General features: G+C 39.3%; 2 protein-coding genes across 4 annotated transcripts in view; both read left to right on the plus strand.

The window, feature by feature from the left end:
• LOC111260019 (uncharacterized) overlaps nt 1-4,564 on the plus strand; it is an 11,179-nt gene extending 6,615 nt beyond the window's left edge. The window contains exons 2-4 of one of the 2 annotated variants that reach the window (XM_022832465.2): nt 2,406-2,527; nt 2,886-3,194; nt 3,489-4,564. In XM_022832465.2, the coding sequence (XP_022688200.1) occupies nt 2,498-2,527; nt 2,886-3,194; nt 3,489-3,761 (612 nt within the window). In that variant the 5' untranslated portion in view covers nt 2,406-2,497 and the 3' untranslated portion in view covers nt 3,762-4,564. Of the gene's footprint in view, nt 1-2,104; nt 2,528-2,885; nt 3,195-3,488 lie in introns of those variants that run through there. The other variant, XM_022832464.2, reaches the window with a different exon arrangement.
• Nucleotides 4,565-10,553: 5,989 nt separating this feature from the next.
• LOC111260018 (glutamate-gated chloride channel) overlaps nt 10,554-26,751 on the plus strand; it is a 23,529-nt gene continuing 7,331 nt past the window's right edge. Inside the window, exons 1-13 of one of the 2 annotated variants that reach the window (XM_022832458.2) lie at nt 10,555-10,643; nt 11,896-12,224; nt 12,536-12,630; nt 13,027-13,094; nt 13,448-13,561; nt 13,806-13,902; nt 14,032-14,136; nt 15,898-16,032; nt 16,668-16,789; nt 17,934-18,072; nt 18,513-18,652; nt 21,289-21,521; nt 22,029-23,123. In XM_022832458.2, coding sequence (XP_022688193.1) covers nt 12,181-12,224; nt 12,536-12,630; nt 13,027-13,094; nt 13,448-13,561; nt 13,806-13,902; nt 14,032-14,136; nt 15,898-16,032; nt 16,668-16,789; nt 17,934-18,072; nt 18,513-18,652; nt 21,289-21,521; nt 22,029-22,161 — 1,425 coding nt within the window. In that variant the 5' untranslated portion in view covers nt 10,555-10,643; nt 11,896-12,180 and the 3' untranslated portion in view covers nt 22,162-23,123. Of the gene's footprint in view, nt 10,644-11,895; nt 12,225-12,535; nt 12,631-13,026; nt 13,095-13,447; nt 13,562-13,805; nt 13,903-14,031; nt 14,137-15,897; nt 16,033-16,667; nt 16,790-17,933; nt 18,073-18,512; nt 18,653-21,288; nt 21,522-22,028; nt 23,124-26,751 lie in introns of those variants that run through there. The other variant, XM_086968114.1, reaches the window with a different exon arrangement.

Consider the following 26,751-nt stretch of genomic DNA (forward strand, 5'->3'; position numbering starts at 1 on the left):
CTAAGATATTATACCGAACGAAATTTTATCCCTTAAACCGATGTTTTGCAGTTTGAATTAGGGTTCGTCAAAATGGCGATGGTTTATTCAGTACGACGACCTTGTAGCGTAAGCGGAATAAACCTTTTTTCCAGTGTTCTGCTTTCAGACGTGCACGAACGATTAATAATTCAATTATTTCGCATTATATTGTACTTGAAACAAACAATCCATAAAGGATACCACACCTATAGGTTTTCAATGTTCCGAAAATACCGAATATACAGACTTCACTGGGTCTCTTATATTGGTCATCCCACATTTCTAATCGAGGGGAAACAGTTTATGGAATACGGAGAAACAGTTTACGGAATATGGAAGAGACGAGGAAGCTGCTAGTCTATCAGTTTCAAGATTGTCCGTTTAACTTTCAGAATCGTTTTCTTTTATATCTACAAAACACTTGATACCAACTCTGTTTTTTACTTCACCTACTTTACACTTTACCATAGATGCGCCTGACAACCGTTCGCTTGAAGGTTACTAGCACTCACCATTATCTTTTGTACATTTAATCCCTCTACAGAGATTTCATCCGCTGCGGAGACAATGCGGCTGAAAAGGTTCGATTATAATGCCCAATTCGATAATGAAAAAAGACGCATACACGCATTTCGGTAATCGTAACAATAAACCACTCTTCTTCTTCTACTCCGTATATGTGGGTACCCTTTTTGTCAACCGACAGTTCTTCCTAACCTTACATAGGCGTGTGCATACGTGTAAAAGACGTTTGTTTGTTTGTTTCTGTGTTTGCATCTGGGTCCCTTCCAATATCTACGTCGTTGACTCAGGAGTACCATTACATACTCCAGCTGGTCTGCCAGTCTGCTTGCTGGGCTGGATAGTGGGTCGGTAGCTGAGTCGCTAGTGATGACGCCGTCGGCAGTGTTCGCCTCTTCGCTCACTCGATGGTTTGGCTGCCTGTCGGTCCAGCTGCCCGCTACTGTCATCGTTGTTGGCGGCAAGGCTGTTATTGTCAAGATGGTTACTACTGGAGTGTTAGGACCTCATGGATGTCGACCAGGCTCTGGCAACGACTGCAGACTCGGAATCGATCGGGCAAAAGGCCTCCACTGTATTCAGATCGATCCTCCTCAAGTCGAAAACGCACGGCCTATGCCACGGTGACGGTCTCACATACGACTATTACTGCGACTATTGATAAGTGCCGCACAGACTGCAGCACGACAACGTGCCGACGAACGCTAGTTCGGGCCGATTTTGCTCGATTACGCCATCGCCGCATCCGAACTCCTAACGGACGAATTCCCACTTCGATCGGTTGACCTTGAGCTCGACTTCGAGCTGATAAAGCGCGTGCGTCGCTAACTAGTCACTCTCACACTGGTCCACAGAAATTTTAGAAACTTTGCTAGAAATAAAGTACTCCCAGACAAACTTGGTTTTTTTTTATAGCAAGAACTTGAACTCCAACTTGTTTGGACGAAGCCTGGTCAATAGAATCGTGCATCTACATGTTCACGTCGTGTGTCCCTAATCCTAAATATTATCTCATTCTAAAAAAGGTCTCAATATTTTCTTTTGTATCAGCGGCGCACATATAAACATGTTCCCGATTCGTTATGGAGGAATAGCAATTTTCCATGCAGTTGTGTCCTATGTTGATCTGTGAGCTCCTACTGTTCTCAGATGTAATCATCGACCATGCTAGCTTCGATTGTCCGAACATTGTGATGTCATGTAGCTGCAAGCTAGGCTGAATTCAAGTATGGAAGGAGTAAACGCTGTCATTTGGCTATGCAATTCCATTTATAATATGAATTGTACGAAAGAGCTGTGTCAGTTCGCTGTATATATAGTCTGTTTTGATTAGTATTGAGTAAATATCGATCGGATTCAAAGATTGTTACCCTAGGATCCAGTTATCTAATCATGGCTCTCGTTTCAGACCCCTCGTTCGAAACAGATCATCCACCGTACTGACCATCGAATCAGCAAAAAGTTTTCAAAGAATACTTGAGAATCAATAAACATTTACGTGTCAAATACGTGTTCTTGATATTTTGGTTTTTCGTCTTCTTGCATGCCTCGTAGAGCGTAACATAATGCACCTGTAAGACGTGACACATATGTAACGGCTTACTAATAGTATCGCGGTGTATCTAAGTGCTCTCGTAATAATAGTGCATGATCCAATAGGTGTCAGTACTACTCCCATTTAGGCGCTAGTTAATTTTAATTCACCGTTTCTAGTCGACCTCGTCGATTATCTCTGATTCTCCTATTAGTCAAAGGGACACGTCATATTCACCTAGTGCTTTGTTGATTTTTCGTGTTGATCTCTTCTATGCCCCTCTACTGCACGTCATCATTATGGATTTTGCGCCGTTTGTCCAATGAAGTTCGTCAGCTTCCGGGCGGTCGGTGGCACGACGATGGCCACCTAACTCTCGATGACCTTCGGCGGATACACGAAAGCGTTAAAGAGGAAATTATGCATGAAAGTGAATCGGTCCTTCAATGGGTATGTGTGCATTGGTTGTATGCGTTGAATGTCAAATCAACGGTAATCGCCTAAAAATACCTAAGAGTTAATGCTTTCCCAGGCAATTTGGCATGTCGCAAGATTTCTGAAGCACTACGATTTCAAAATAAATAAAGGGCTCATTTTGATTGCTCGAGAAACTTTTTTCTCTAACTAAATAGCACAGTTTTTTTTTTTAGAAATAATCCGTATCATGTAGTTGAAACACCGCTTTAACCTATTTTCGAATTTATGAAACATATATTTATATTCAGCTTTTAAAACCGACCTAGACACTTACGCCTTACTCAGAATTTTGCCACAGTATATACATCTGACTATGTGACATTTTTAACAGGTTCGATCATCACAAGGTGTACTTCGGTGTCGAATGTGCCCGTACAAAACAAAGGACGAGGACAAGTTCGAACGACACCAGGGCACCGCACACCGACTGAAAGGGGTCGGTAGCAAGGGCAGCTTGGCCGGCAGCTTGAGTAATGATAAAAGGGCTCAAAGCAGTAATACGGCTGCAAGTCGAGCACTTCTCACCTGTGAACACTGCAATTTTACGGCGGATCTCGCGCAAAACCTTCGTGTACACGCGCTCTCTTGCTTGGGGTTGGCCCGCAGAAAGCTCTTCCGTTGTCCCCAATGTCCATTCCAGGTAGTTAGAACTTACATGTATGCATGTGGTATATATTTACCTTGTGTATTACCTATAAATAGGTACCGGAAGAACTACAATAGTAGAAAATGATAAGCTAATCCAGAGCAATGGATACATGCTTTTATTTGGAGTCCGGTAATTACAATAGATTTAATTGTGTTCGATTAAACGTTTCACACTTCGCGCCGCATAATACTATTTAAGGGTATCGGTCAATAAGAAAGTGGTGTGTCTTCATAACTTTTCTATGATATTTTTCGGTTCTTTGATTGCGTCTGTTGACGCCATCAGACACCACGAATGCACGAGATCTCGCGGCACATGAACGCTCACCTCTTCGGGGCTGCAGCCGCGGCTGCGGCAGAGGCCGACTCCAGGGTAACTCAAGCGGCGGCCAACGCGGAGCGTTCAAAGAAAAAACGAGAGGCAGCTGAATTGCCAAAACAGCAACAACTTCAACAACAACATCAACAACAACAACAACAACAGCAGCAGCAACAGCAACAGCAGCAGCAGCAGCACAGCGAGGATGATGCTGAAGTGATCGTTGGAGACGAGGACTAAGTATGAACGAACTGTGTATTACAAGTGCATGGAGGGTTTATTAAGGAAAAATACAGAGGGAGAATCTTCACTAGGGTCCCACCAACCTAAACCGAGCAATGTTAATGTCTTTATGAGCAGAGGGAAAAGTATAGGGACAGAGAAAGCGCGCGCGCGCGCGCGCAAGAGAGGGGGAGCGAGAGAGAAAACGAAAAAATCGAACATGACGTTAGGGCAACGCTGACTCGCCATGATAAAAAATGGTGGATATATACGTAAAATGTGCAGACTGATGCTACGATTCAAGGCCAAATAAATAGGGTAAAGATCATATCTCCAGCATTAAATCACCTTGTTGTTATTTTTGCCAAATGTTTACTTAGGACAATATATAAGTAATTTACTATACTTATTACTTTATTTATAATCCGTATCCGTTAATGATTTTGGTGAGTTTTTATCTGGCCTTGAAAATCTTGAATTCTAAGGCCTTTGGAACAGTTGAAGTAACAATTGCTGGACAGTTTCTCTATTGATTTGTCTTAACGCTAACGCAAAGACGAACTTACAACTTACATCGTAAAGGTTATTATTGCCGCAGTACATAAATAGATGCCTATCACAAAAACAATATAATCAAAGCAATCAATGATAAAAACCTATGACCGCAACGTGTGTGGCAACTTCCTGCTGCCAGCCGTAACTTGAGGCAGCGACACCATATGCACTTACGGACCGGAAGTTTCATTATTGTGTAAATGGCTTTTTCACAGCTATGCCTAATCTAGTTTCATGAATAAATTCTACCTGCAGTGATTTAGCAACTCGGCCGCAGTGATAGTTATTGGCTATAAAAATAGGCGTCCAAAGAACCCCTAAAGCCGGTACGTCACCTTCGAAACTCATATTTTTACAGAATGAATTTAAGCATGATTATGTCCGCGGTTTACTATTAGAATAATGAAATTCATTTTGAGTAAATAGCCAGGTTACAGTATGGCGATGACTTTAGACTCAAGCTCACTAGCCTACATTGCTACTACGATTTCCTCAAATATCCTTGTCATATGGAGAAGTAACAACAGTTGTTTCATTGATTCAGATTTTAACTGTCCACGGATGACCAATCAATACTATAGAACATCCCTTCAGGTATATATATATATATATATATATATATATATATATATGGCGACTACAACACGTAACAATATTGCTACCGTAGCGAGAAATCGATCGAAAATAGCTCTGTTATTAACCGAATAGGCTTCTTCGAAAAGTAATAGGCGAGCTGGACGTAAATATATTATTATACATTATTATTAAAGGACGATGCAACAGTTTAGTTCTGGGTTATCATTATCCTCATTATCCTGTTCAGTGACAGGTATTGCTAACGGACAACACGACTAAAGGGCCGGTGTAGCCGCAAACGTGTCTTTAGGAGCGGTGTAGAAGAAATATGGCTTTACCCTTGTGCAATGGATCGTCGTAATGTTTCTTTAGAACAAGCTGGTGCCCTCCGGTAATCTGTTCCATGTGCTCGAGGTGGAAATTTAGATATAATTTTCACACTTGCGGGCCAGTCTCCGTATGAAGAACGCGCTTGGTTATAATTTCCTTGAGTTTTTTCGTTATTTGGATAAAATTGTGTATTAAGAAACCGATGTCCGAGAACGCTTCTTATTTTTTTGCCCTTGGTTTGAATCACTGGTGCAAACGGACTCGATTAGGTAATGACTTGCTATTAGCAGGTTTTTTACAACCATAATTTGGGTAGTTAAAACGTATCTTTGGGTACATTGTTAAGGTCAAAGCCGAAAAGTGATTTCGGAGATCTATCCACACAGAAGAACCGCCGAAGGCCAGCTCCAGATATAACAAATAGGGTAACGGTCATAATAGGATGACAGAATTTGCCTCTTTTCAGTCTAAGTTGATGCAATCAATTAAAATTGAACTTGAAGTTCGTTCACTGACATGTAGGAAATGACGCAAATCAGACTGTGTAATGTTTCATCATGCCCTATCCGAAGATGACGAAATGCTTCCGGATGTAGAAGTCGGAATCTTACATTTAAAAAGACCAATGGAGAGGAACCAGTCTGACAAGTGAGCAAGGAAGGACCCATTTAGCTAGTCTAAATCATTGTAACTGTCTCAGGATATATTTTCTTTTTCAATTCATCTGCCATGTACCGTTAGGCTGTGCATTGCTAGCTAGAGGCTGCTTCATATTCGATCGTATAGCATTAGGGGTCAGCCAAATCTGTCTCAGCTCCTATCTCAATACGACCGCTAATGATGTTGCGCGTGTAGGAATACCTTGTCACAGTTGACTAGCCCTATTAGATCTTTCTCAGCCAGGCCTGACGTGTCGCTTTCGTCCACCGAGTTGTTAAACGCTAGCGGAGTAACCTGGCCTCCAACTCAAAGTTGATTCGCTACCGACACGCACCCTGACGAAATGCATTTGTCGCTTTCGGAGCCGACATAATGGCGCCGATCCTTTGTAACGGCAGAATATCGAAATCGATGAATATGTATTTACGTCAAGACAAAGTTTCGGCTATTTCTCTCTGATGCTCTTTGTGGCTTATTCAATATATTTAATGACAGATCTGTAATGATGAATGTCTATTTCGATTTATACATGCATATTCATAGGAATATATTAGCTCGTGTATGGGTATACTGAAAAAGAAAAAGAGTTACGCAAGTTTGTCAATAGTAACGATAATGTAATACGAACAATGATTTTCTCATCGTAGTAGCTGATAGCTAGAAACGCCTCATGGTGCGCGATTGACCTTGATGCGCTTGACAGTTAGGCAATACGAAACTGATGTCGCTACATTGAACGAAGCACGTCTACGACCATTCATGAAGCATGGAGAGAAATCGTGAGTGAGTGAGTGAGTGAGTGAGTGAGTGTAGACACCTTCCTTTCAATCAAAATGCTGGCAACACCATCTTGCAGTAGTTTCCGCGTACGGCTTGATTCAGAATCCATCACAGATTGGTTCATATCGTGGCGTGGATCTTCTTCTGTTACCAAGACCGGAACAGAGTTATTCCTCGTCTAGTTCTCTCGTCGGCGTCAGACCACTTATGTCCCATCACGCCCAACTGAACACCTGATGGCACCTGTACGCAATGCTACAATTGACTTTCAACTCGAGCCCATATCTCTATTTGGGCATGGACATTTGCTTCTTTTCTTTAACTACGTCTAGTTTTTTAGTAATGATATCGGTCGGTATGATTATCGATACGCTTGTTGAAGTAGCTTATTAACTGCTATAGCAAGGAGAAATATTCCTTCGGCGTCAGGTTATCTATCTATTTCCCGTCACGTTCCATTCAACATCCGATGGCACTTGCACGCAATTCTGCAACAATGCTATAATTGACCCTCACATCGTGAGGACGCGTCACATGCAATATCGATAGTACCAATATTATAGCGTTTTTACTTCACGCATAAATTGTTTTTAGTGATTAAGGAACTCAATCGTCCATTGCTATAGAAACAAACACAAGACACTATGGTTTTTTCCGCTGCCAACTTAAAATTTTCGCCGAACATTTTGCAATGGCAGTAATTGTCCATATGAATAGATCCTATTTGTCTTCCTTAGCAGAAAAAAGGAGAACGCAATACGTTTGAAAGGATCAGAATTTCAAAATGACCCTCGTTTCATTTGTGAGCTTAATGGGTGAACACGTCGCTACGACATACTAATACATCTTCCCTCAGTGCATCTGATTTATTACAGAAACATCGACTTGTATTTGGTAAGACATCGTGAAATAGCCCAGGTATGTTTCGTGCTAAGTCGTTGAACAAATCTTGAAAAAAAAGAGCTCATCTGTAGATACCTGCGGAAAATGGGTCCGCGGAACACAGGCCCTCAACAATGTTGGTTTAATGGTCCTCGAACATCGGATTTAGCCTTCTTCCCAACTCTTCGTAGATTCTTCCGTAGTCAATCATATTCAGATAAATTGATCAACCAGTGTAGAGAGAACTTGCATATATAAGTTACTCGTCCATCAGTCATGCTAGTATATTCATTCAGGCAGTCTGTGATGCTATGTTATAGGTATACATTTATTTATTACTTTATTAATTGATGCACTTTAATTAAATTATGCTCAATAGATCATATATAGCAATGGCCTTCATCATACTAAATTTCGATATGTCCGCATCGGTAGCAATACGTTGGGCTAAAATGAAGCCGTATAGCTATAGAAATCTTATTGAGATTAATTAACACAAATACGGTATCTCACAGTAATCCCTATCGCTTTCTTAATTGTTATATTGTGCTATTATAATGCCTGGACTAGTAAAACTGTTTACTCTGTAGCGTGTTTATTCAGTATTTGTTGCGAATGCCACCCGAAGAAGTCCAGAGATGTGACTAATCTACACGTATATAGGCTGTCCGTACTCTTGATGTACCAAAAGAACAAGTTGCAGGTTTAAAGTTCTCCATCCAACTTCGTTCTTAAAAGTACAGCGATAATATATTGTTTAGTTCACTGATTGTTAGATAAATACGTATTCAAGGCTAACTCAGAGCCCACCAACTCAATGGACAATCAAATTACGGTAAGCTCTGCTATTCACAAATGGTTCAAAGCCATGTCCATTGCTCTACTTAACGAGGGAAAAAGAAGGAAAATCTTCGCAAGATAACATTATTTAATTAATTAATTATTTATTATTCATTTAGAATTTCTAACAGTACTATACAGAGCTTGTTATAGGGGAAGTAGGCATGTCTCAAAGTGGGCCTTCTCTCAAAAAAAACATCCGACTTTTTTCCTTAGTCAGTTTACGTCCCTAAGAGCATTAAGCGCGTTTATATGGTGCCGCTATTAAACCGTGTTCAAATATAAAATAATATCTCGAGCAATATCTTACGCCCATATTCTAAAACGACAGTCCTGAAATAGCAAAACCCTCATTAACCGCTTTAGTTGCTCACAACCAGAAAACAGGTCCTTGCAATGGTGAAGCGATAACGTGTCAGTCTAATACACTCAGAGAGAGATTTTCTTGTCTTGACTTGTTAATCTCCACAGATTCTAACATAACTATCTATTGCAATGCTAACGTAACAAGGGACTCAGGGCCTTCAACTAAAAAAACCTCACTCAATCGGTAATTTCTATTCGGCAAAATCAATAGACTCAAGGGACAAGACCTGTCGCAACTAAATACTATTTTCATTGTATAACACACTAATTTTCCTAATGATCATAATAACTTTCTAATAATACATCAGTAATTTTTGCCTCAGATTCTCACGTGTCACCTACGTACATGTGCCTCGGGTACGTGCAATCAGCGACTGGCGGTATTATTTACTTAAAAAAAATTCTTTTTTGTTACAGATATCATGTCCTGTGCGATGCAATATACATAACGAATGCGTGCTCGAATATTACAGTCGTTCGTTGAAAACGGTGACAACCGCTCTGCTTGCTAGCAAGGTTCCGAAGGTAGAAGTTTAACTTACAAAAAGCTTCCCTACATGGTTGCAATGACTGCCTATGTCGTAAGCGTTCTTTTTCAGATCAGCTGTATAGGCTCAATGTTTTGTATCTATGCTACATTGAATTTGCTAAAAAAATATCATGTCTCGATCGAGGGCAAAGCTAGAGTTTCCCCATCTATAAATGTCATTTTAGGCTGCGTACGTTGTTTATTGCGAAGTAGAAAAGTGTATTTCCTTGGTACGTCTTGTCTTGAACTGTTGCAGGGTTGTTCTTACCGTCCCTAAAACTACAAAACGGTACTGTGTAGTTTTCCAAATGGAACAGGTTAACAAGTCGAAAACCATCTGCTCGTTCGAAAAGAGTATCTGCAGAAGCTTTTATCGTGAACATTTACATCTTTTACATCTCCCAGAAACCGCATCTCACCGCAACACTTACAGCAAGACAAGGGCATCTTATGATTCTGTCTGCTGTTGTTTTATCTACACGAGATACGGATTGCTGATCCAGATATAATCGGGGTATACGGGTGTAATCGAAGACATGTCCACGATTTAGGCAAAGCGACCTGGCCCATTCTCAAAGCTGACCGGGTTTCACCATTTCCGTCAGACGCTTAATCTGAATACGACACAATTTGACAATCAACGTTTAATACCGGACGTCTAGCATAACATAAGTACTAAAGAAATGTAAGATATTACCGAGCTATTAAACTCCATACCCTGTTTCTGAGACGATCTTAATGCGATACTATGCCGTGTCGTTTTTTTTTTGGTACTCAAGATGGTACGGACGTCAAAAAAGCGATTAGGAATTTTATAAATTAACAAAAGGGCTGGACTGTTAATTATGTCGCCCAATTAGTACTGATCCTCTGAAAGCTCAAGTCAAGTCCCTATGGTCAAGTGAACAAACCCTATGGAAAGCCTCTCGTTATTTAAAAGCAAGTTTTTGTATAATGCTTACGAAAAGAACATCTGAGAAAGGGGGCCCAAAAGCCGAAGTTGAAATATATTGAATTTGATTAAATTTCACCGTGCTCCTCATTTTCAGGTGCACGAACATGTCCATGCAGAGATACGTACTAAGTGTAATTTAGAGTAGTATCATCTCGGAAAAAAAATATGTTATAGTGACATTCTAATAGGTGGTTTACGATAAAAAGTTTTTTTGTTTTATGTGTTAAGCAGATATGCTTTTGCCTCACTAGTGGTTGGCCACATTCATGTAGAATCCCTCACTCAATTTAGCATCCCGAATTCAGTCAGCTTGGTATAAAGGCGGCGCGGAGAGGCGAACACTGATTCTTCTATACAGATGCCTCCATACATCCAGTGAATGAAAAAAGATTTAACATTGTGAAGCGACGTCAGCTGTGAGCCATATGTGAGTATTCGAATAACCGTAGTAATGGTATTCCACCAAGTAAGAGCTAAACTTTGCGAAACCAGTACCAGATTTGGTAATCAACACAGATGTGATATTCAAGAACTACATTTAGCACAGAACTCCAGAAAAAAAAACCTACAATTGCTCAATGATATCTTCGAATGTGACTAGGACATAGCCTGCGAACAAGCTTTTGAATTTGTTCGTCAAAGTTTATCGATTTGCTATGGTTTCTGGCGGAAAGAAACAATGATCGGCTAACCGTTTTCAAAAAACCCGGGCTTAGAATTGCACGAACGATGAAAGAAACAAGATCTACTGTTAGAGCTTAAGTTGTACCTGAATAGGTGTACAGATAGGCATTTCACAAAGATAAACGTGTGCCTATTATTCAAATAGGTTTCTTAATCAGTAATGATGAGATCGTGTTGAGTTTCTTAGCATCGAAAATTCTACAAATGCAACTATTTGATTACGCGCACGCACTAGTACATGTCATGTTATAAGTTTTATGCTTGATTGGGTCGATCTGTCGTCTCATGCAAAAAAAAGAAGAAGCTTTAATTCGTTTTAGTGAACCAAAATATGTTCTATATATAAATTATATCGCAGACAGCATCACGGTGCTACGTAGCGTGACCTCCCTAAGAAGCCAGGCGTTTTCGACTAAAAATGAAAGCCGAATGCGTGTCCTGCTGTATGTACTTTGATCACTGGAAATCTTAACTTTGAATAGAGTACTCTAACTCTAAGTAGTGCAAAGCGGATCCTGCAAAACTTACATGTCTGCATCATACAAGCAGACGATTTACAAATACGAACCACGACAACTTGGAGAAAATGCTATTATTGACTGAAGTTAGTAGTAAGTCTGTCAACGTAGTCAAAAAGTAGTCTGTCAACGTTTTTATCATATTCCAATATCAGCATTTCCGCACTTTTAGGAATGTTCACTGTTAATTTTGTACTCAATATATGTATCTTCTATAGAACCTATAGCCTCCTTGTAGCCAGTGCAAACATACCTGAAGGCAAAATCAATTTCGTAGGATTAGATTTTTTCTATGAATTTTTTGGAGATTAGCCATTTTGCCAAAAAAAAAAAAAACTAATTAGTCGAAGTAGCGCATCTTTCGCTCTGTCTGTATGTTGCAAAATGATAATCAATACGAACGTCACTGTTTCTTTGGCGACTCCTATAACAAACTATAGCTTACCTGGTCTTTTTCTGCTTAATCTGCTTGACTAGGATAATCAGTTTGGGTACAGAACCAAGTGGAACGTCCGCCGTCATACTTTGTCTCTTTGAGTCGATATTTTACCTAGGCAGTGTTAAGGCACTATTGTCGTCAACTCGGGTGTAAAGAGAGGTACTACTTTTTTAAGTGAGTGCCCTTCTACTAATATTGACAATCGTAGTCCTGTCGTATAGCCAGCTGTTGATCTACAGTACCGATTCGTTTTCAACTTCTGTCCGGACATTAAGACGCACGCGGAAAAGCTGACTAATCCATCAGAGCACCGGTCAAACAGAATGAGACAAATCCTACTGAGTGTCCTGCTTATTGCTATCGAAAGGTACGTATTGCTATTACTTTCAATGTCGTCTTAATCGATTTAAATTATGTATCTGCGTGCCTATTTTAGCCGACTGTACAGCTACTGAAGACTGAACGTTGACTACCGAAGAGCGTAAAAGCGGTAGCAAAACGGAAAGAAGACGGCGGAACTTTTTACAGGATGGCCTACGTATTTTTTCATGGTACTCTTCGGGAAAGCGATTCGTGTTTGTGGCCGATTTTTCGAAATTGATAAGATTTGTTACATCCTTGAATGCAAATAAAAACAATGCATTAGATTTAATTAGTAATTTCTCTTGCTTGCTATAGGTGTTACGGTCTACTTGAGCTGCAAGATAAACTTTTCATAAATCTAACAGATGCGGCAGTATACAACAAGCGAACACGTCCATCGTACATCATAGGTAGGCATTTTTCACGACGCCCGCACTTACGATTGGTATAGTCCATTCTAAATGTCATCGGAAGAGGAGTAAGTGTCTTTTTGGCTCCCGGCTTATATCTAATATCTCGCTATAGCACGCTGTTTCCTTTTCATTAATAGATACGTTTGTTTGGTTATGTGATATAATTACAAATAATATTCAATTGTACCCAAAAGGAACAGGTGTAGTTGAGCAGTACTAGGATCGTATCCGTAGAGACTGGACTCGGTTTGCTATTCTATATCTTGGACATTTGACAATATGACATCGTCGTGACAGGGAATACGATGTGTGAATTGTGTCCTATGGAAAAATGCGGTACTTGGATTAAGCCATATGAAGGTGATCGTGATTTTAAAAATCCTATTATTTCAGGCATTCCACTTCTCGTGCGTCTCAATGTCGTCATTCACCGGATGGACGGAATTGACGACGTGCACACGGTAACCAATACATTTATATTATGTATATATACATATCTATATGTATGTAGTATTTGTTTACATAATGTAGAGACCTTCAGCTCGAAGATGAAGCCATCCGTTCTGAAATGTGTTAGATTCACAACCATATATTAGTATATGACATTTGTAAGTCTGCAGCGTGGGCATATTTGATACCACAGTGGATTCTATTCCAAGATTTTCATGAACTTTGTTAATTATAGTAAGTATTTAAGATTTGTGTCCTTTGATTGGCATACGCGTTTGGGAGGACCTGATTCAGTCAGGTCCGCCCAAACGCATACGCAATACATTACAGATAATCGAGAATTAGATTTATCCCTTTGTTAAAGGAGTATGAAGCGGACGTCGAGTTCACGCTCCGGTGGCGCGACGATCGTCTTGAGTACGATTCTCAACTCCTGCTTAACTTTCCCATTCAAGGAGATCACTGGCATGCTAATCAGGTTAGAGTAATGGATAGCCAATCGTAGATGGTGTGCTTTAGAGAGAGCATTTGTCGTTCCTGAAAAGTCAGTAATTAGCACATGTTCTGTAGCACAAGTATTGCGATAGCAAAAGGAGGCGCAGCTGTTTATAACACGAATAGTAGTTATGCATATATTGAAGGTAGTTGCGTAGAAAGAGCTGTAGCTTATATCCAGAGAAACTAAGCCTATGCTATAATATACCGTTGCTTTTATTTCTTAGATCTGGCTGCCGAATTTGCACGTGGCAAACGATAAACAGTACACGTCTATCATTGACCTTTCGCCAGGCAGCGTGCACGTGCTTATCAGGTCGAACGGTAAAACTTGCGTTGTTTTTATACGGATCACAAACAAACATTATTGTTACCAAGTAAAGTATCGTCTTTGGCAAAACATACTGCGTAAACATGTCTTTCATTGTACGTGTTTGGCCTTGCTTTTTGCAGGCGAGGTAGTGCTCTCGAAACGAGCTCATCTGAAGCTCCGTTGCGAAATGGAGCTCTACAAGTACCCACTTGACAAGCAAACATGCGGGATGACGATTGAAAGCAGTAGGTAGAGCGAGCATTTGTTCATTACCCAATTACCATTTCTACCGTTCCCGTGCACTCGATTCGCACGAAATTTAGACGTTTGCAAACAAACATATTACTATGAAGAAAGCCGATTACACGTTTCGCGTACATTCTGTTACGAAATAATTCTTAAGAACACCTAATGGTAAGCGGCATTGTTTAGGCTCCAAGCCATTATAGTTGGACGATCCTGCGAAAAAACTCGGGGTGTTCCGAAACAGTTACTTTGCTCCACCTTAGCCGCCAAATCAAGATGACTAAAGGGAGTGCTAAAATTCAAATTGAAAAAGGGAAGAGCTTTTTCATCACTCAGGTTGACGTCTACAATGCCAAAAGCAGTACCGATATCGACCAAGGAACGTAAACATCCGTTTCCACAAGGTCGACAAGACTTACTATCGATTGATGTATAAATGATTTCGATAGCTGATGCTCTGTAATCTGTCAGGCGATCTATCGTAATAGAGGTTAAAAGGTACCTTTACATTTCTCTATTGAAGCAATTTGCCTTGCGTTAAAATATGTCAAATATTAAAAAAAATCGATAAGGTTAGGACAAAGGGTCGATTGTTGGCCGATTATTGTATAGTAAATAAGTTGAGAGTAGATCAAGAGCTTTTGTTCTTTGGTACGAACTTATTTGTATATGAGCCAAAATGAGCTGTGGTGCTAAAGAAAAAAAAAAAGGTTGGAAGTTTGTTGTTCGCCATTTCTAAGCTGCGGTAACATTTGAATCATAACAGACAGCTAAAAATGCTATGTATACGCTTCCTATATAAACTTAATATAATAAAATAAAATCTAAGTTAATATTACAGTTGTGTTTTTGCGTGTGAGAGCTGCATCGAATTCTCAGCCGTCAGAACGCGCTTCACACCTCTGTATTAGGCTCGTTGTCGTCGTACCAGCGATTTTTTACGTCAACAAACAGGTCCACGAAAGACGAGGCCGTGTAGCGCCATGCATCCTTACGTGCCGCTATAACGTTGCCTAATCACGTATAACGTTGCTATTTAAATTACTCAATTATTTATTGCTTGTTTCATAGCATGCAAAGGTATACATATTTAAAGGCCATATAGACATACTGTGTGCCGATTTATGGTCCGCAACTGTAGACAATGAGTAGCTATTTAGGCGGCGACGATGGCGGGGTAAGCTCAAGTACTTAAGGCGACAACCTAATTGATGCAATACAAGGCTTATTATCAGTTCCCCAATTTTAGACCTCTATCTAAGGTGGTTTACAGTTTATTTCGTTGGGTCTACCGATGTCTTGGGCCAGAAGTTGTCGTGATCCGACAACTTCTGGTCCAAGTAAATAAATAGTAATTTATTATTGGGCGGCTCGTAATGAATCCCAGGCGTTATCGTGTTACAATTAACTTGCGCTACTTACTGAAGTTTGCTTTGATCCGCGATTACGTAATATCGAAAGGGATAAATGTCAAAGCAAGAAAAATAGGCTACTAATCAATCTTCTAGCGCATCAAACTGTCCATGGGATTTTATTAGGTTTTTCTTGATATATTTTTATCAAAAAATCTAAATTCGCTTTCGGTCGCTAAAATGTACACGGTCCGAAACAGCGAAAACCAACAGGTGAATTGTCCTTATTATTAGATAAATAGTTAAACCTAGTCAACTCAAATGAAGGTGTACTTGTAGAAAAAATGAAATGGCAACATTGTTTTTAATATAATGATGATGATTTTTTTAACTTTTGGTTATTTATAGGTTCGTTACCCATTTCACACCTTCGCATGCAATGGTCGAAGCGCCCAGGTCTTTTACTAGCCGACCCTAGTCACGCACGGGGATTCACAATTCAGAATTATTCCACTTACGAAGCGATTAACCATCGGCTTGTGGGTAAGTTCTTTCACAAAGCCTGAACTAGTTGGATTTCTAATATTAATAGTAAAGTTACTAATAATTAATTATTTATAATTGTTAATAGTAAAGGAAATTTTTATTTTTTTTCAAAGTGTAGCACAAATCCACGAGTTACAACGCTATGTCCTATTTCGGAAGCAAACTAATGCCCAGTGACCACATGGGCCATATATCGTCGGAAAGTATTTTTAATTTTGCATTTTGATTACGGTAATCATACCGTATCATATACTAACTTGCTTGATAGACGTAGAGGGTAGAAATGGACGATAAATTATATCATACCGTTGGTTCCACTCGTGTGAAATGTAGATTGCTAGGTTTTTTACTTTCATGATAAAAAGCGTGCAAGGTTTCGAAATTGATGTAAAGTTTTTTTAGTATAAAATTATACCAGTGTATTTCTAGTAAGTTCGCTTTTTATGGCGAAGAGTACCAACCTCTGTGTACGATGCGTTCTTAACGCGAACAGGGCAAAATGTTGGTGAAAAGAAACGTTGCTATTTGAAAAGTTAGCTAGAGGCAAACAGCATCTTAGGCTTATATGATACAATCGTTTACGTAATAGATAGGTTGCTCATACAGCGCGTGTGTACGTGTCCTTTTCGTAGGTAATTTCTCTTTGGTGACTTCGGAATTTGTCCTGTCTCGACAGTTCGGCCCATTTCTACTGGATATCTATATTCCAGGAGTGGCATTCGTCTTTACGTCGTGGCTATCATTTTGGATGGAAGTATGTCGTATGTTTTCATTGTCTATAATCGTATCGATCCATTTATGATTGAGTGGTTTCATCCCAGTCCTTTCTTGCGAAGTAGCATTATGAAGAACGCATCGTAAACTAACTACTTAATTGGCATAAGCGCATAGATCAATAGGTATGATGTTCTATATAAATTCAAATCATAAGTACGTCTGAATACTTTTTGTTACCTTCTAACTGGATAATGGGGCATTGTCGTCCATCTCAGCGTTGCCTAACTCTAGCAGTTCATATGTATCCTTGCCCCACCAAACAGTCCAAGCCACCCACTTGACAGTTTATAACATAGAACTCTTCTCAAGTCGCCTGTTTAAGCTCATATTGGTTATTACTGCCCTGGTCCCAATATGAGAGCTTCATGTAAGTAGAATGCTTTCGTGTTCGAAAACATGTCGTTCCATGCAGCATTTTTATTGCAACATATTCATAACATCGACTACAGACTAAAGATTCTTGTAATCGCCGCGCCTTCTCGTGGAAAGACATTTGTAATATAGAACGATACTGAACCACGCTTTAACATATCTTTATATTCTCATTGCTTATGGCGCCCGGAAAAATAAGACCAGAGCATCCTATATTTTCTTTAACTTACGTTATGCATAGTTTTCGGTTGGAACAACCCGAAACGAGGTCCGAAAAGATATGCAGAGAATCTTTCGAATATGACTAGTTGGAGAAACTGCTACTCTGTATTTGGAGACACTCAATTATAGTCTAATTTAGTGATGGTATAGATTGAATATCCCGAGTATAATTTAACTGTGTTACTTCAATCCCAGTCCACGTAATAAGGTCGTAAATGAAGAACTGAATTATTAAGCCCGACCATGTGTTTGCCTTGGTTGATTCTAAGCGTAATTTCATATACTGATGTACACTTAAACGTTTACGTTGGTCGCTAGTACTAAGAACAGCACCGGCTTCCACAAAGTTTCAACACTAGTTGCCCTTAGATTCAATATCCGTTTATTAAACCGTGCTGAACACAATTGTCGAATGTTATTTCCATATATTTGTATCGCATATGCAATAAGCAGAATTCGAAATTCCTGCTAGAAGTATTATTTAGAAAACACATAATGATCCCTTCTTATACCATATTCTACTTTAGGTAACAGCTGCGCCTGCGCGAATTTCATTGTCGATCACCACTATGCTCACAATGGTAACCTCAGGCAAGACCATAAGGGAAAAACTTCCGAAGGTACCATATGTGCACGCGCTGGACATATGGCTACTCGCTTGCACAGGTAATCAAGCTCCGAGAACTATTTTTAAAAGGGATTCCAATATGTCACTCTCCTAAAATGCACTTAACAATCATGGATATCTTATCGTTATTGCAATATAACTGTAGCGTCAGAAGCAGCTGAGTCGTCTCGTGACTAGATATAAAAGCAAATTTTTAAGAAACTGACAAAGAAGATGATCGAACGAAGCATCGATTGCGTACGGCGTGAAGCGATTTGTAGCACACAACTTTGGTTCGATATTGCAAAAAGCTATATAACCTACATAAGGCTTTATTGTGTAATATGTATATATTAAAACAAGGAAAAAAGAGGACGTTCCAGACAGATTACTGAATATGGTAAGAGTAGACAGTTGTAGACATTCTGTAAAATTGTAATGCTGACACCCTTCATGCGCGTATGATATTTTACATCGCCTTCATCATGGTTGATGTCAGCCTTCATTTTCTTCGTGCTGTTTGAATACGCGATTGTCAACTACATCTATAATCGAGACAAACGGGTCCGGCAGGGAGGCTTACGACGTGTTGATTCTTGTGTTTCACTCGCTTCATCCGTCTACCATAACTCTTCAGAGGTGGGTCATCCGGATCACCGGACCATATTATACAGTCATAATAACAACAGTAATCATTATCATCATCGCAATCCCGATATGGGTATTTCTACTACTTCTCACTGTATAAGGGTTGCTTTATAGTAGATAGATAATTCCAAAGTTTTTCCTACTGGTAATCAAAAATAATGTTGTCCAAGGCTACTTCACGACAGGTTGCCATTTCGATGGTGTGCATAGGGTTAATTAATTGTATTTAACGTGAATATTGTATGGTATATAATACGCCAGCAAAACGACGGGGCCTTATTCGTTGGTTTTAGGGGTCGTTTATTAGTATATTTTTTAATCGTTATCGTAATCTGTTCATATACTCAGTAGTATTCATTGTCTGTTCGCGTATTGCCACTACTTGAAAAAGTTTGCGGAACTTTGTATTAAAATATTTTTTAATGAGTGTTAAAACGTTCTAACTTGCGTTCTGTAAGCTCTGTATTAGTAAACACTCGATGTAGCAGTGGGCCTTCACAGTAATTACAGAATGAAGGTACACGGATAATCCTAAAACTGTTTATGTGAGACGATGCTTTACATACCGTTCCTATGAGTCTTACTACCACAGGCAAAGCAACACAAGTTATTTAGCTCGAGCTCAATTTCTAAAGTTAGTCAATGGGACATTTATAGTTATTCCGACAATCGTCAATAAAAGTGGTTAACCTATAGTCAAACTCCATGTTCCATAGGAAAATAAACTTATAAAACCTATAAAAAAATAAACTTATATACTAGTGAGCATCTAGTGAACAGAATAATCTTCGCTTAATTTTTTTATTTTGAAAAATCCTCAGATTTCCGCTTGGATCGAGTCGTTCTTCCTTGAACATTAATAGCAGTAGTAATTGATGATGTGACGTGTAAAGTTACGCAACTTACTTAGGCAATACGATTTATTTGAAGAAGAGCTAGTAACGAAACACGTAAAGATGAAATAGGAAAAATATAATATTTACCTAAACATTTTCATGTATTGCTTTTGACTCGAGAAACCAACCTGATTCATTCTGTCCGCCGATAATAACTGTCTTCCAAACGTAAAGTCAAACTCCAACGAAAATAAGTTATTATTTATACTAATACGTAATAGAAGCTGTTTTCCAAAAAAAAAAATCATAATTCTACATCCATTTATTACAAATTAAACAGGTTTTTACGACTCCATATAGGCCGACTCGTACCTAAATATCTTAGAACATTTATTACGATACAAGCATCGTAAGCTGATTATTTCTATTTACCAAAATATAAAAAGACTTTTGCCAGACAGTTTGACTTAATGATTTCAGTATTTCCCCCTAAACAAAGACATTTTCTAAAACCAGCTTCTGTAGTATTTACAGAACCCTTGAAAAGTCCTGAGGTATTCTTCGCCGAGAGTCGTCCTAGAAATGAAAGGAATTAATAATCTCGTACCACATCAGCTTAACCAGAAATGTTTCCTTTCATTGTCAATGTCCTGTTTGTATAGCATATTGGTACTGTTATGTGGTTCGCATCCCGAATGTTTGCGGCCTTTCAAAAGCTTAACGTTAGCTTCGCTAAGCAACTTTATGCTACCCATTAAAAACATGGCTAAGAATGCGTCCATCAGAATTACGGTTGTTTTTTTTTTCTATTATTTACGCTTTTGTTGTTCGTCCCGTTGTTTGTCGACGTGGTCTCTTTTACAACGTAACGTGTCCGAATGTTTAGTAGATATGGCTGGCGTTCAAACTGAAAGCGGTCAATTAAGGTGAAGCGAAACATGATCACCTGTTGAATGCAGCATGATCAAATGGGTGAACAGCCAAATGGGACGTAAGTGAAGAGTTGAAAAATTATAGGCTACCAATTACGTTAAAGGACCGTTGAAATAGATACTGCTCTATAGATTTATGTTCTTGTTAGTTCTAAACTCGAGTGTTTCTTTCTAACTGTAGACCCACTGTAGTCTGATTCCGTAAGCTTACTTACGGTCCTTCAGTGATTTTGAGCGCCTGATATGATGTTAATTATCAGCGTGAGGTTGTCAGTCAACTGCGCAACAATCAGCGCGTAAAAAAATGGTCCTGCTGAACCAAATGGACTAGCATACTTTGGCGCTGTATAAAAGGAATACTTCAAAGAAAAAACCGTAACCAAAGCGTTGTATTAAGAATCAGGCCTATTTCGTAAGTGAAAGCTTCTTCGTCACTGAAATCCGGTCTATGATAAATAATATTCTATCACGCGTTATTTAGTTAGATTTAATTGCAATTTTAACAAATTAATAACATAATTTGACATAAATATAGGATTAGAGTGTTCGAAATTATGCTAGTATTCTAATAGGACAAAATACTGCATTGCTTTTCAATAGATTTGTGAATATGGCTAACTTTTATTGTTAAGGCCAAAACGATCTTTCTATCGACGGGTGTATTACTTTCCGACTCTTTCGCTTGTTGCCTAGTGCGCATCCGCGCTTATTATTATTATTATCTGATCTTTGTTGTGATATCGAACTGCAATATACCGATTTTTTACGCTTTTGAGTATTGGTAGAGATCTGATGTTGACCTTTTGTTACAGCCGAATGCATCATTATTTTAATTTCTGCGTTCAATTTATGTTTAAAGAATGGCAAACCATTAGGTGAGCCGATTTCCAAAAAGAGAGCTAAACAGATGGGTTTGGAACCCCTGAACACGAGTCAAGTAGGAGGTTCGGCTTCCATCAACGGGGCTTTGCGTCCGCCACATTCACCGGCCCGCGGGGCAAGTTCAGGAAGTATTTTTCAATTCCCGCCGGATCTTGATCCAATTCAGGTGCCACCCAGCCCTTCGCTTTCAGTACAGTATTCTCGAGAAAGGTAAATATTTGGCTTGCTTAATAGTTTGCTCATATACAAGCATAGCGTCCCTACGTGGATGTTGCCCGCTCAAATAGCAGCGAGTGATATGAGGGCCTAAATGAGCGTGCACGCATGGGCGTGCACAAATACAAATCTAAACGTACACCCTGCTCTGTTCTATTTAAACATGTACTGAATGATCTGAGCATCAAAAAAAGTCACACATATGCATGTGAGATAAGATGAAAAATTATAAAATTCAAATGTCATTCATACGAGCTGATATGCCTCTATAATTATCATGTACGTTGCGATTGAAGTGCAATGTATGTTTGTATGTTTTGCGGTTACGCTGCCCGCGAATCGAACTCGATGTATGTCTGTACCATGTTTTGCATAAAGTTAGTGCAGTTTGACACACGGGAATAGGTACGAGCTTTAGGCCACTGGGCCTAAATAGGATAAGCAGAAAAATTAATTTCTTTCGCTGCTGTGCTGTTTTTGTCTGCCAATTTCCACTTGTAGGGTACAATCTATCGTGCGGATGCCGCTTACAAATCGGGACATTGCCAATTGCATAGATCGTCGATGTCGTCTTGTGTTTCCACTTGGATTTGCAATTTTTAACGCCGTTTACTGGACCATTCTATGTCGATGAAAAAATGTTTGAAGGCAATTATTGAGCCGGTCAAAATGACTTATATGTGAAATATAAAGGAGCCTTAAGACGGTATAATACTTTATGGATACGTGATAGCTATGGCTAGGTGCTAACATTACCCTAGGCATCTGTTAGCTGTGCTTTTTTCAGCAACAATTTGCAGAGATGCTCAGCGTACAAGGACTGGTTAAACTTATACGTTGACAACTAGACCGTTAGGCATTATATTAGATATCAACGCTTGAAAATATCGACTGTTAGACAGCTTCGTTCATATAGTACATTGTCATTTCGCCTGTTAGGAATAATCAATTCGTATTACAACCAGCTATAAGGCTGAACTTTTGAGGTTGACGACTCAAACCAAGCTCACGGATAGGACCTATTTGTAGATGCCGTTCATGCTATTGAGCCAGTCTAGCTTTCTCATATTTGGTCCCTGTGATAGCTTAGCGGGTAACGTACTTGAGCGACACGTTGTGGGGTAGGTCAGAACTCGCGCATAAACAGACGATTCGTTTCGTGCTGGGAGCCAGCCATGTGATTTGTTGCCTAACGGCAATACCGGACGTAAAACTCGAGATGTAAATGTTTCGAATATACAAAAAAAAGGTGCAAACGTACATTTACAGCCAGCTAATATATAGGTTTTCGCTTTAGAAAAAGTAGGTTTCGTGTCAGAGCGCATGTTGGCTCAGTTTATAATACGCGTTTTTATTAATTATAAATCTACTTTTCCTAACTGTTAACTTACATCTGTAGCTTTACTTCTGCATCCCATGTGTCTCCAGTAATATCAGTTAATACCGAATTAGTCAAGTGTGCCTTCTGAACAAGCCAAGAAATCAGGCTTATTTGGACTGACTGAGCTCCACTGGCAAACAATAGTTCTAAAAAGTACCCAGCAACTTATAAATAACGCCTTTTTATAATAAATGTTTTATGTGTCGCATGTGAAATTAAGTCGTTACTTTTATCAGGTAAATAGGAATAGATATTATGACAATACGATGACAGCTCTACTTCACAGGGCGCTCAACTTTTACAGAAAGTTCAAGTCGCTTAAAGTATTTCCTTGGGCAGCAAAGTTTCCGACAGTTATCTATTCGAAAATTCCTCGTGAAGCAGATGGTAAAAATCGGCAATGCAAAGGTGATTATAGTTGTGACCCTTAGTTTAGAAGTATTGAGAATTGAAATCGATTTCTGACTAACTAGAATTATCTATCCCCATGTCTTTTTCAGAAATTATCCCACTGTCTTTTGATTTAGTTTAATCGGCCTTGCAAATATCCTTTCTATTCTAATGAATAAACGAGATAGATACACATATGTGAAGGATTATAGAATAGTCTCTAGCATCTAAGAAGGATAGATATTTTCAGTTTTTACGTGTTTTATTGTAAGTGAAAGCTTAAATGCGGTAAAAGATGCTTGTCATCGGTGTGTAAACTGGATCTCCGACATAGAATTTCGGAACTTTCAGAACCTTTTTTCGTCAAAATCAAAGTACTATTCTTTCTCATATATTGCTTTGTTGTAGTTAACATCTATCGTAGATATGAATTTATATATAAGTTAAGTTTGTATTGCTCGCACCTTTTAACAATGAGCATATTTTTGTGTCTCATGGTTCTGTTCTGGGCCGGTTTATACGCGCAATGACACATACATTATAATTTCGAATAAACCAAAGGTGGTACAGGCAATGAGGCCTATAACCAGCTTTAAATAAAATGATGTACTTCATAACAGCTCCATTTGAAATCAATGTATTCAACTGAACGCCCTGCAAAAGCTCTGAACTTACTTTCTATTGTAACCTGTAATCCATTGAAACCTGTAATTCATCGTGTTCAAGGAACATACGAATAGAATGAACTTAACCCTTACTCTGTCCCGTCTACCGATCTTGAAATCTCCTACCAATAAAAGGGAGGGCAAGGGAACAGGGGCAGAAGGACAATAACGGTTTCCATTTCGCTCTATGAATACCTATTTAACATGTCCACCGTGCGTAGTACAGCATGGTTCAGATTGGCAAACTTATTGTCACCGAAGGTTGATTTTTTCTGTCACTGGATCCAATTAGAATGGTACTACGATCTCTTCCTAAGGCTATTTTCCTTTGCTTGAGACGACTCACTTTGCTTGAGGCACTAGAAGAGCAAGAATTCCCATTGCGATGACAATATTGAAAGCGGCATGGATAGCGAGAACGGCGGCATTTCCTTTGTCCTTTGCTATCCTTTACTTCCTTCTGTTTCGATTTTTCCTTCATTTTTAGTAGCGCATTGCTTTGCAATGGAATATATGAGGTGATCCTCAGGTTTGTTGTCATTCCACTCCTCGTAATGCCGTCGTATCAAGATCAGCTCGCTCTTCGTGTCGCTACACGATCGCTAGTTTCTTCATCAGAAGAGACCCTTGCCTCAAGACAAAATGCATGCCCTTTTCTGTGTCTGATGATGACCTCTTAGGACGATGTTGGGCTATTGACGTCGGAGAGACTTGTACGAACGAGGAATGTCAATTAATGGGGAATCGTGTCTCCCGGTACGGAACGACTAAAAACCATTTTGGCTTTCCTGTCAATAACAAATTTTTTTCCGCAGCACTTTTACATATCGGCGGACGGTATATCAGTGGGTACGAACGGGTAAACAGCTTGGCATCGTGGTGGCGAGTCGTTAGGTTGAGGCTTGTCAGAAACAGTGCTTCAGGCCTTTGGAATCATTACGTCCTTTGATATATCGCAGGGCCGATGGGTGTGGGCCGGAAGGACCTCGCGACGGAGACAGGGAACATGTATAACGGCCACGTACCTCAGCTATTAGGTACGTAATCAGACGCTACAATGGCTTGTGTCACGGCTTTCCTTTTGAGAAAAGACCAAAGCTTATGGGCCAAGCACTTTCTATGGATAGTTTGCTTTTCTTCTTGTTCTGTTCGATTCTTCTCACCTGAATTTGCTAAATATGCCTGTCTATGTCTATGTGACGAAAAAAAATGGAATTCAAAACCAACTATTTTTGGCGCGATACCTTCATACAATCAGTTCCGTGTCCTGCTATGCATCGATATCTTCTAAACTCAATAGAATAAAAGTGGAAAACTTTCACGGCATAGTTACAGAATAATAGATACAGTCGGTGACTACCAGAGTACTACTGATGGTAAAATGTGGCGGTGTAGCCTTGAAGGCATTCGCGTCAATTTGATTGATTGTGAGAGGCTCGTTGTGGCTTCGGTCTTTGAGATGAGATCATGTTCTCTAAAGCAGCGCCGTAATGCCCTTGCGCACGGGTATCGAAAGGCCCTGTACTATGCCTCCAAAGGCCTTGTGCACTAGACGTGTCTGTTGTTATATGAACTAAACCTAATAAACCGTAAGATATGTAAGAATAGTTATAATGATGAGAATACTTAATGGTAGCATAGTAAGCTTAAAAACAGAAACCTATCTAGGCAGCAGCTAGTTCGGGCTTGCCAGATATATATATATATATATATATATATATATATACAGGTTTTTAACGACACTATTGCTAGATATATTTTCTAATACTGACGCCTCACAATATTTGCGCTTGGTTGTATACTTCACGAAGATAGTCTATGCATAGTAACTACAGCATGTAACAATAGTCAACCAGCGTCAGAAGTCAAGTAATATGAAAAGACCCATAGAAACATTAGGCTGAAAATAATTTTTTTCAAGCGTCAATAAGTACTCATTCCGCTATCGCACCAGGCAGTTTATTGTCCTGGAAGGAACAGGTCACATCGCTTCATTAGTTTGCGTCCTGTTCACTGCGCTGCGAGAGATGAAATGATAAGCTTTATTCTATAATTTTTTGGCCATATAAATTGAATGAGACTATGAAACCGATCTTGTGCATCATGCAAGTAAAATTATAAATCGGATTCTCTGATCACTAGTTTCTAATTGTACAGAAAACGCGTTTTAATTATTAAATTATTATTAAATATAAATCGAGCTGTCATTTTTTTATTCGTTCCATTTTTGTGAAACGTAAAAAGAAATCTTAGGGATGAACTTACACTTCACGTTTCAAACCTGAAAAAGGGCAGTGAATAGAAAATGCATTCGTTTTATCCACCGATAAATTACCTGTTAGGTCGACTAGTAAAGCATGAGTCGTCTAAACCCTAGGTTGAAAAAGCCAGAGTTTGTTGTTTTGAGTCCCACCGATGACATATATTCCACAAACATGTAGTGCTTTGTGTAATATCATTTCAATATACAAACATTTTTAAGAGCGTTTCGCGTTTTTTAATCCAATAAATGATCAGCGACCACTTTGAGCTAAAACCACTTGTTTTGTTGCGCATACGTGAAGAGATACGCATCCGGGGGTACGTATCCTCACCAACGCAATCGTAGCACATTTTAAACTCGGTCTATTTAGAAGCTACTGCAAATTTTCCGAATTATACGTTACGATTAAAAATGAACGTCTAGAAGAAACAAATAGGTTTTTTGAAGGCAAAACATTGTCTCGACCGCCTTACCCGTGCATATACGTGAGTGCCCATGGCGGTCTATATGCTAGCTCTACGGGAT

This window comes from Varroa jacobsoni, unplaced genomic scaffold (assembly GCF_002532875.2).
Source record: "Varroa jacobsoni isolate VJ856 unplaced genomic scaffold, vjacob_1.0 scaffold_391, whole genome shotgun sequence".
NCBI lineage: Eukaryota > Metazoa > Arthropoda > Arachnida > Mesostigmata > Varroidae > Varroa > Varroa jacobsoni.